The following is a 10,988-nucleotide window of genomic DNA, read 5'->3' on the forward strand; positions in this document are numbered from 1 at the left end:
ACATATTCATTTCTAAGGCTTTAGGACTTCAGATAACCATTAACCACAAATAGAGAAACGTGGAACTGTGGTGAACCTGCGCAGGAGAGTCCAGCACCATGAGCAAATTGAAGACTTGTCCAGGAGGCCCCAAAAAACACCTGAACCTCTGCAGGCTTCACTTACCTCAGTTAAGGTCAGAGTTCATGATTCAACAACAAGAAAAGAAATGGGCTAGGCTCATGTCATGTTTCCTAGAAAGCATTTTCATGATCTCCAAGACTTATTTGAAAAAAACATGAATTAGAATGTCTGACCATCAGTTCTTGACATAAAACTGATGATTTTGGTTTATGCAGCAGACAAAGTCCAAAACAAATCAGCAAGTCCACCTCTGAATGGCTCACAAACACAAAGTGCAGGGTTTGAAATGGCCCATCAAAATCTCATCCTAAATCTGACTGATTTGCTGTGGCATGCTCATAAAGCTTCAAATCTGGCTAAATTAAGACTATTCTGCAAAGAGGAGTGGGCCAAAATTCCTCTAAAGTGATGTAAAAGACTAATTGCCAGTTATTCTGGTGCTTAATGCTGCTGTTGCTGCCAAATGTGACACCACCAGTTATTAGGCTTAGGGAGCAATTACTTATTTTTTAAATAGAGTTGGGTTGGGTTGGGTTGGAGATCCCTTTCCCTCAAGAAATTAAATTATTAATTTAAAAACAGCTTTTTTATTGACTCGGGTTCTTGTTTGATATTAATATTTGCTAATGAGGGAAAACTTTTAAATATGACAAAAAGGGCGCAGATACTTTTTCACAACATGTTATATGTATAGAAAGAAACATCAATAAGATTGTTGTTGGGTTATCAATACATCAACAGAGTGAAAATCCCTCCGGATCAATATTTTCTGCACGTTGTAGCATTTTATCATCACTTTCCAACACACCAAGAGCTGCCCCGCAGCTCCACATCACCACTTCGCCAACAGTAAACACAGACAGGAAATGTCCTTCAACTCGCTTATCAACAACTAACATGGAACCACTTTAGGAGTCTTTCAAACAACAGACCCATGTTTAAGACAAACCTTCTTGTTGTAGTTTTTGTTTACCTTCTCCTCTCTATTTTGACCAAACTGCTTCTTCCTCATATTAACCCTTGGTAGAGGTCAAGCTAACATCACGTTTAGCCTTTTACAAACACATGTCATTGCTAAAAGCTTCATTGACGTTTCCACACTGATGGAAACTGTTTTTGCCAGAAGATCCTGCTTGTTTAGAAAATGTGTTTGAAATGGGGGTAAATCTCCCCTGAAGACAACCAACAGTGAACCTGTTTGTAGCATCTATAAAATCCATCCAAGAATAACACATGTTTTTCAATATGTCTCCAAAGGGCAGCTTGATGTTAAAACATAGAATACAAACAAATTAGACAAAGATAAATCATTTCGAAACTTTTCCCACCTTTAATGTCACATCTATGTTATTTAGATTGCTCATTTGCATCTTTTAGGTAAAGCCCAAGCTTGCAGAGGAGTTAGAAGGGATCAAAATGATTTTATTGGGCAAAAGTATCAATCAGGAGCAGAGGACCAAAAAATCCACAGCATTATATATATTCTCACTATGACACTGTACATAGTGAGTATCGATAATTGTAGAAAACATGGAGCAACAGAAAAAACTGGAAATAATGGATAAAAAGAAAATGTATGAAAAACAGTAACCCCAGAGCATAATGCTGCCACTGCCGTGTTTCACCGTGGACATGGTGCTGTTTTAGTGATGTGTCTGACTTGCCTCGTGGAATAGTGGCCCAAACACTCAAGTTCGGCTTCATAAGTCCACAACACATTCTCCAACAAGGTTTAAAGGCATTTTATGCAGAGCTTGATGTGTACGTTAAAAAAACAAAAAGGCTTCAGTTTTGCAGCCCTACTGATTAGTTCAGATATGTGCAGAATATAGAAGATTTTTGTCACATGTATGAACAGAATGAGTGCTTAGCAGAAATTCCTGCAGTCTGTACAGTGTTGCTGTCTGCTTCTTGGGAGTCTCCCTGACAAGCATCTTTCTTAACCTTTGCTAATTTTAGAGAAACTGACAATTTAATTTGTCTTAATTTATGTCTCTACTCTGCCATGGTATTTGTAATGCTGTGGATTTTTTTGTACTTTGCTCCTGGGTACATTTTAACAATTAAACTATTTTGATTATGGCTTTAGCCAAAGTATGCAAAAAAAAAAAAAAGGTCCGCTCGGTTTCCTCTTGATGCTCCATTTTCTTCCTACTGTCAAAAACAATCATGTTGAAGTAAAGTCAGATTATCTTTCTTTCCAACCACGGCATGATTGACTTATTTGTTTCTGTGAAGACCACGCAATGATCATGGGACATGTCCTCCATTTAAAGTCCATCTGTGTTTTTAAATTTGATAAAATGGTGCGGGGAGCTTATTTCCTTTAGATACTGTCTAAGAGTAAAGATTTCAATGAACTGTTTCTCTTTTACTTGATTTTTTCCACTCACCAAGAAGCACGTAGACACTGTGCAGCTTTGAGCCTAAATAATCTCACAGCCTTGATATAAGCTGTCACTTACATCAGTGCACAGTTTCCACTTTAGGACCTCATAGTTGTGAAGCTTCCTGCAGATACTTCACAACTACAATTGAATGGAGAAATGAGATTATTTGTTACCAGGTGTGGCTGTGCTGGTAGTGGATTTCCCACAAGGCTGAGCACTTGTCCAGTTGCTGTGTGTAGGAGAAGACGGGTTTCATGGGAAAACAAATGAGATGAGACAGTAAAAACCCAGAGGGGAGAATTTGGTTATACACACAGAGGACCGCTACATCTTTCAGAGCTTCATATTTTCTCTTATGTTTCTCTTATTAATCAGAGAAGCAGCCAAGAGGCCAGAGGTAACTCTGCAGAGATCAACAGCTTAGGTGGGAGAATCTGCCCACATTAAGTCTTGCCCTCCATAAATATGGCAGTTGTTGATGAGTGGCAAGAAGAAAGCCATTGTTAAAGGAGAGGCATAGGAAGAAGGTACTCTGGTCAGATGAGTCCAGACATGTAACTTTTTGTATTGAGTGCGGTGACTCTACTATGCTCTGGGGTATACTTTTCTTCAGCGGGGGGGGAGGAAAGCTGGTGAGAGTTGATGGGTAGATAGAGAGAGATAAATATTCTTGAAAAAAAAACTTCAGGAGATTTTCAAATGCATTTCGCTGCACTGGATTTAGGGGTTTTATAGTAAAGCGGGCAACACTTCAGATCTTTATTAGTAAAAACGTCTAAAAACTATATATCCTCTCCACCTCACAATTATGTGCTACTTTGTGTTGGTCTATCATAAAATCTAATTTAAAAACATTGACGTTTGTGTTGTTAACATGGCAAACAGTTGAATGAATATATATTCGTTCGCAGGCTGTGGAGCCTCCTTGTTTTCACTGACAACTAAAGTTTATCAGCAAGAGGAAAATATTATGATCCACCATAGCAGACATAACAGAGGCTGCTTTTTGCACTCTCTTGTGTTTGGGGAGTCTCATTTCCTGCCTGAGGCACTGCAGGGTTGCTAATGAGTACAATATGAAACCTTGTGACAATGTGTCCCGTTTGTAAGTTCTCAAACTAGAAAAAGTCAAGAAGCACCTGAGAACCTTGTAGGGTGTCAGACAAAATAGGCAAATCCTGCAGAAAACCCTTTCCACTCCAATCATCTGCGATCACTGTCAAGGTCTCAAAGGTCGGGGTTGGTGGGTGTGACAGGAGAGCAACAGCCAACCAAACAGCCCCATGAGATGCACACGCTCACTTCCGAACACACACACCCCGTCAAAAGCATTTAAGTTACCAACTAAGGGGATGATTTTGCATTTGCAACGTTAAAAACCACAGTTTTTTCATGTCAGCTTTTGCAAAACCTGCATGAAGCTGAACCTCTGAGCAAAAACCAGATGGCATGGCAAGAACTACTTCAATCTTCATCAGTTTTTACATCATTTGCATTAATAAAAGCATTTCACATCCTGTTGCAATAAAGTTTCACAAGCACTTCTTGTTTCACCATGCAAAACGCCAAAATCCTTTAAATCTGCTGCAGGGGAAGAGGCTATTATGTACTTATTTGAGCAAAAAGATGCAAAGAATGATTTGATTCTCATCTACGTCCTTCGAAGGTACAACCTGATGTAAGTTTGTTTACCATAGTACCTATAAGAGGTAAGGAATGTCATGTATGAACATTTGTTTTTACTTCATTTATCTGTGCGAGCTGTGCTAAACAGATCAACTGCAATCAGGAAGCAGCTTGAGAAACTGCTCTACGAATACCCCAATACTTTTTAATGTCCACCTGCGTACTAGCTAAAACAAATGGCATCTTTGTTATTTATATATAAACTGCAAAAAGAACTTGGGGTTAAATTGTTTGCATATTTAGCCAATGAAGCTGAAGCTTGAATGCTAAAAGTGTGGATTTATGGGGCCTTTTAATGAAAAAAAAAACGCTTGTTTTCACACGGCCACAGTAAACCTCACTGCTATTTTGTGAACTTTGTGTGTTGGAGGGGGTTTCAGGTCTGAGGGAAGGGACAGCTGGCAGGGACTTGCCAAGTTGTCATGATTGTCAACTCATAAAGGAGCTGATCTCTTGAAGAAGAAAGCCTCCCTGCTCCTTTGGATTTCTCAAGCTAAGGGCGGGGTAGTGTGTGTGTGTGTGTGAGTGTGTGTGTTCATGCGTACATGCCATTATATGTGGCGTGGTCTGCCAAAGAGGAGGAGACAAAGGCAGGGTGTGATACAGCACTTCCTCCTTCGTCTCTGTTGGATCAAGCTTTGTGCAGAGAGCGCCACCTCTTGGTGAGTTGCTGCCACAACTGCAGCATGCTGGTAAAATTCCATTCCCCAAGATAAGGAAAGCACAAATCCAAACAGGCCAAAGTGAAATTACTTGATAAGATCCAAGGAGCCATATAAGTGTTTTTGGGAATTCCAGTCATGTGTAGTTTGGAAAAAAAAAATCTGAAGCAATATTATGTTTAACAGCTGCATTGGTTTATTATTTTCACCTTTTATTTTTATTTATCACACATGTGTTCAGTGCTGAAGAACCCCACCCATGTCAACCCTAAGGTTCAAGGCCCTCATGCTTCTGTGAGGCTGACAAAATCCCCTTAAAACCCCTAAAATGTAACGATGCATGTTTACAACATGTGCACTCTGATCTGGAAATTTAAACATGAACGCTGCTAAAAGCCTTCTAGAAACTTTAACTTCCATTTAGAGCTTTAAAGCCTGCGTCGGGAAGACTTGAGAACCCTGGAGCTATTATTCAAAGAGATCCATTTTCCCTCAGGGCCTTTGTCTGCTATTGGTGGGAGCGACATGAATTTTGAAAGTTAAATGTTTAATTAAGATTGGGAGGGGTGACTTGTTTTTAATGTGTGTGCTTTTAGGCAATAAACTCATCTTAATCTTAAATTGTTGTTTAATTCATTTATAACCTTTGCACATGCTTTGGAAACTGTAACTACTCCTGGTACAGGATTTTCCTGGTAAACTCTCCTTTTCTAAATTCTAGATTTTTCCACAAGCGTTATTTATATAAATTATGAAACAACAAGATGATGAAGTTGGTTTCCAGTTTGGCAAGTGGGTTTAAGAGCTATTTAACTGCTTTTTTGGCACGTGGCCCAACTTAGATCAATTCCATTTAAACATCTATAATACTTAGTCTTGTAAAATGTGGACTGGATTATCCTACATTAAACACAGATTATTTAAACTGCAGCATGTTATCTGTGATACCTTTATTTTGTTTCTAAAATTTTGCAATAACAGGAGTTTCAATGTTAGGTTTGTTTAGCATCCAAATCACAGCCAGTTTCAAACCACAGCACTAGTTTAAACACAGACCTAAGAGTGTCTAAAAATAGTTAAATAGCCTTAATTGATGTGTTAATACCTGTGTATTTACCTGTGGATTTTCTTTTGGTGATTGATAAACCAAGGCGATCAACGATTTGGACAAAAACCTTTGATGGGACTTATCAAAGGTCAAGGAAGTCATCTAAATATAAATCAATTTAAAGCTGCCTTTATTTTCATAATTTCAGCATGTAATCTTTTAAATAGTAACACAAGGAATAACGTTTTGAAACTCAAACATTTTATCCAGATTGGAAATGATCAAGTCAGATTCCAAAGACTTGTTGAGACTATGTAGAAACCCTGCTAGCAATCCTTAAAGTTGGCCAACCTATCATAACATTTTAATTGATACCAAGTCAAACTTCTAATGAAAAAGTAGTTGCAAATTATACATTGTGCATGTTACCGCCTACGGTGGGTAATTCCAGATAAACAGTGTGTAAACCTTTGCATTGAAGTGTCTGAAATGCAAAAAGCAGTCGAAAAATGTGCAGAGTCATTAACCCATTAGCCACAAGAGAAAAATGAATGCTAGTTTTTCTCTTGCGCAAGAGAGAAAAACCTAGTCATACAAAGAGAAATGGCTTGGCCGGTGTGAGACAGTGGCCAGGGTTGCATGGGGGACTAAATGCTCGACATCCCAACCACAGCTAAAGAACAGTCAGCATAAAGTTCAACTCAAAAATACTTCATGTACTTCATCCTTTAAAATGTACGTTACCTTCTTGTTCGCTTTGGAAGTTGTTATAATTAGTGAGAAGATAGCAACAGTGACGATTATTACATTCAGAGGTTTTAGAGGCAGTTCTTCAGTTAGGGATTACTTTTGAGGCCTTTGCTCATCTTTGTGTTGCATTAAGGAAATGCATGCTGGCTTTAAAGTCTTTAATGATTTTATTTTTACACTATAATTACCCAGAAGAGTTTGAGTTTTAGTCGACTCAATAACACATAGATGTTGTGAATCATGAGAGATTTATCCTCTTTCATTACTCTACTTGTTTCCATACAACCCTTTACCCTCAGAGGTTGGTTGCATTCTCCTTCAGATCAGTAAATCCCTATCTTGTGGCCTTTCAGCTCCTCTGTTATATAACCCCCCTCATAATTCTCAAATATATGATTGCATCAAACCGTCCTGCTGACCCTAGGAGCTTAGTAACGACTACCTTCAAACTGTTCACTGCAGCAGGTTGACGTACAGAAACATTCAGGTCTAAAGACCACAGATGATCCTTAACACTCTATCATCTTTGTCTTTCATAACATACTGTTGCACCACAATGAAAAAACTTGCCTCATCTTGTCATGAGAAACCTTTTTGAATTCCTGTCTCGAGGCCTGTTTTCTGTTTGTGCATGGGCAGCTACATGTTTCTGCATGCTGGATTGAAATATTTGGTCCATAGTTCATCCAAACGCTCCAACATGGTGATATTTATCCAGAATAGATGAGGTTATTCTCATGAATTTAAAGATTATGGCACATGATCTCTTTTTATTGACCCTTTAATTGGTTGATGTCTGCACTCCCCTTTCAGTGAGAGTAATCCAACTTTGTTTTCACAGACATGAAAAATAAACAGAAAGCTTTGTGCTTGCTGTGGGAAGAACCTGAAACCGAATGCATACATGTAAATCCTTTCTGAAAAGCTTTAATCTAGCAGCACAGATTTGGACAAATAATAGGATGAAAACAAAGCATCAAGGCTCTGTTGGTATACATTTACAAACCAAACATTAAAAACTCCTTAATGACTGAGAATTTAATCCAGGTTAGCTCACTATACTCAAAGTGGCATCAATATTTTAGCAATTCACCCCACAACCTTTTGTTGTTAAACTGAAGGGCAGGACTTTATGAACCAACAGCTCCATCTAGTGGTAAATCATGAAAGTATTTTCATGTTTGATTTTTTTTTTTACAGACACAACATGGCTGCTCCCAGACGTATGGTGGATTAAGTTGCAGGAAGAAGCAGCAAACCATGAGGAAAACCAGGTAATACAGCCTGAACATATGCATAGATATGTTTTAATCTGTTAATCTGCATCAATTACACATTATGGACTTTAATATGCTTCACAACTAAATAAAAGAAGAAAGCTAAAGAGAATTGCATTATAGATAAACAACGATTTAAATAAATAACATTGAAATTTAAGCGTTACTTAAAAAGAAAGGGGTTATTAACATGTCAATATGAAAGAAACTTGGTAAACATGGAAAGCTGCAGCAGACTGTGATGTTTTCAGTCTTGCCTTCGCTTGTTTAGTAATGATCCATAGGTCTCTGATGATCTGCAGTGCTTCACGGACCAATGACAAGATTTTAATATATTAAATAATACATTTTAAAATGTCTGCTTTTACAAACAGGACCTGTATAAGATAATCCATTTCCTTGGTTTGTGTTAGGACTCTAGCAGCAGGCTTTTGGGCTGGCTTTTACAGACACCGGTACAGACATCATTACAATAGGGCTGCAACTAACGATTATTTTTCTAATCGATTAATAATGGGAAAGCAAAAGATACTTAAGAGGAGTTTTTTTTTTTTTTTTGTAGAATTTGAACCATGTTGAAGCTAAAGCTATGCCACTTAAGGAGTTTTGGATGGAATATATTTACAGACAAAGAAGGTTTTCCATCTTAAATGCAAAATGTATATAGTTTTTGTACAATTTTGGCCTAATTATTGCTATTAGTGGGTTGTTCTTTCATCAAATGGCACGTTTTAGAGTCCGTATACTCCAGTTAATTTTATTTGATAACTAAATTAGTTGACGATTATTTCAATAATCCGTTTAATTGTTTCAGCCCTACAATAATCTAACCTACTAAAAATAAAAGCATGAACCAGTTTTTGTTTGTAACCCTAAATTGTATTAATATTTGTAGGATGAATTAGGAAACGGTTTTGAAATGATTAATGTTAGGAAAATCTGGTATTTTAACATAGGTGTGTAAACTTCTTATATCCACTGCAGGTTTCTGGTGTACTCTGTAATTTTTAGCATGATTGAGTCCAGTTGACTCCTCATCTTTACCCATATGCTTTCAGGACCAAATATCATTACTACTGTTATAAAATGGAGGTATCTGTGCCCAACCACTTACTGTGGTCATGTGGTGATATAGAGATATAGGATAGAGATATAAAGTTGCATCAGAGATATGGAGAGATTCTTTAATACTCTATGATCTCAGCTAGGGGAGCATATAGATTTTGAACAAACATGGCTCAAGAATAGGGCCTTGAGGAACAACCACATGTGTTTTTTGTGATTTTATAACTCATATTACTACTGCTAAATGAGAGTAGTCCTGATCTGTTAAGGTTAGATTGTTAGTTGTTATAACCTTTTGAAGTTTGTATTTCTGTTTCATTGTCAGCTTCCTCTTTCCACAGATGCAATGGAAACAAAGGAAGTAGTCCACTTTGCTCTTCAGCTAGAGAAGTTAGCTGCAGACCAAAGCTTTGGGAGTATCATGACCCTGCTTAGTGACCTTGATAAGTGTAATATATCTCTAGAGCAGCTGGAAAGAACAGACATTGTCCAAGTGCTTTATAAACTCCTAAAAACCTGCTCGGAGAACAACGTGAGGAAAACAGCAAGGAGTTTGTTGTCAAGGTGGAAGAGACAGTATAGTAGGGGAAGGCGGGAAGTTAAATGTTGGGATTCTGGAAACTGCTGTACTATTTCTTCAGAACAGACAGAGGATAGTGGGGTTTCCAAAGATTCTCCACCAGATCCAACACAAACGTGTGTACACAGCGATGAGAGTGCATCAGAACAGCACTGTCATATTCTTGCTGGAGAGAAGACCTCTACTTCTTCTGACTGTGTGAGAACCAAATGTGTTCAGCTCCTGCTCGCTGCCCTCCGCCCTGAACCTCCTGATCGAGATAAGGCAGCAGAGCTGGCTGAAAGCATTGAGCAGCACATCCGCAAGCTCCACATAGCCAACCACCTCAAATACAAAGCCTGCGTGCGGAGCAAGGTGGCGAACCTGAGGAATCCCAAAAACGGTCATCTACGGCAGGGTCTCCTATGTGGCTCCCTGGCCCCTGAGGCCTTCGCCCGGATGTCTCCTGAGGAGATGGCCAGTGCAGAGCTGCGGCAGCTGCGGGATGAGTACTCATCCCAAGGTGTGAGCGAGAGGCAGCTTCCACGAGGGTTGGAGGGCACACCGACGCAGAAGATCCGCTGCAAAAGATGTGGAGGATCGGACTGCAGGGTGACACAGGTGTCTAGAGGTGCCTTGTTTTTGCCGGCGTGGGTGAGGCGTGGTGGCCCTGACGAAGACGCAATGACCTTTGTGACTTGTAGTGGGTGTGGCCAGCAGTGGTACCACAGTGGCTGGGTGTGCCTCTGAATCCAAAAACCAGGTTATTTTAACAGCAGAGACTGCCTAATGATTATCTGATGAGGGATTTAATAAAAACAGAAGTCAGTTTGTTACAAAGCATTACTTCTGCATGAAGTTTGTCTGGATTTATCTGCAAATCTGAAACTGTCAAACAAGTTTGCCTGCTTTTGATCTGCTTGTATTAAAGTCCAAACAGTGCTGCTTCATTTTTACTAAAGCAAAGTCATTGCATTATATAGATGCCACCCGAAACCACAACTTTTATAGAAGACAGTCATGATATTTACACTGATTCATTTCCTGCCTCCTCCAGGCCTAACAGCCCTACAGTGGTTTATATACTCACTGTTGCTATCGCTTACAGCTTCCTGATAACCGTTCTAATGTAGAGGTTTACAATGCTTTGCAAAAGTGTTCATATCTCTTAGACCTTTTCACGTTTTCTCACTTTATAATGATGGTTCTTGCACAAATTGAGCCCTAGACAAGTCCCTTCTTCTGCTGCCCCTCATAAAACCAAACACAAACCTATGTCAGTGATGCAGCAACCATCCATTTTCTATACGTGCTTCTGTACAGGGTCGCGGGGGAGCTGGTGCCTATCTCCAGCGGTTTACAGGCAAGAGGCGAGGTACACCCTGGACAGGTCGCAGAGTAAAACAGACACACAGGACAAACAACCAT

The 10,988-nt window shown here is 39.2% G+C and overlaps 1 protein-coding gene across 1 annotated transcript; it reads left to right on the forward strand.

Annotated features, from left to right (window-relative positions):
• Positions 1 to 4,070: 4,070 nt before the first annotated feature.
• On the forward strand, positions 4,071 to 10,510 carry LOC124861609 (transcription elongation factor A N-terminal and central domain-containing protein). The gene is made up of 3 exons (XM_047355473.1): positions 4,071 to 4,191; positions 7,860 to 7,933; positions 9,343 to 10,510. The coding sequence occupies exon 3, from the start codon at positions 9,348 to 9,350 to the stop codon at positions 10,308 to 10,310; it is 963 nt and encodes a 320-aa protein (XP_047211429.1). The 5' UTR covers positions 4,071 to 4,191; positions 7,860 to 7,933; positions 9,343 to 9,347; the 3' UTR covers positions 10,311 to 10,510.
• Positions 10,511 to 10,988: the final 478 nt, after the last annotated feature.

This window comes from Girardinichthys multiradiatus, chromosome 24 (assembly GCF_021462225.1).
Source record: "Girardinichthys multiradiatus isolate DD_20200921_A chromosome 24, DD_fGirMul_XY1, whole genome shotgun sequence".
Classification (NCBI taxonomy): domain Eukaryota; kingdom Metazoa; phylum Chordata; class Actinopteri; order Cyprinodontiformes; family Goodeidae; genus Girardinichthys; species Girardinichthys multiradiatus.

What these genes read in the sequence shown, in the direction of transcription:
- LOC124861609 (XM_047355473.1), top strand. Translation starts at nt 9,348, where the DNA reads ATGGAAACAAAGGAAGTAGTCCACTTTGCTCTTCAGCTAGAGAAGTTA.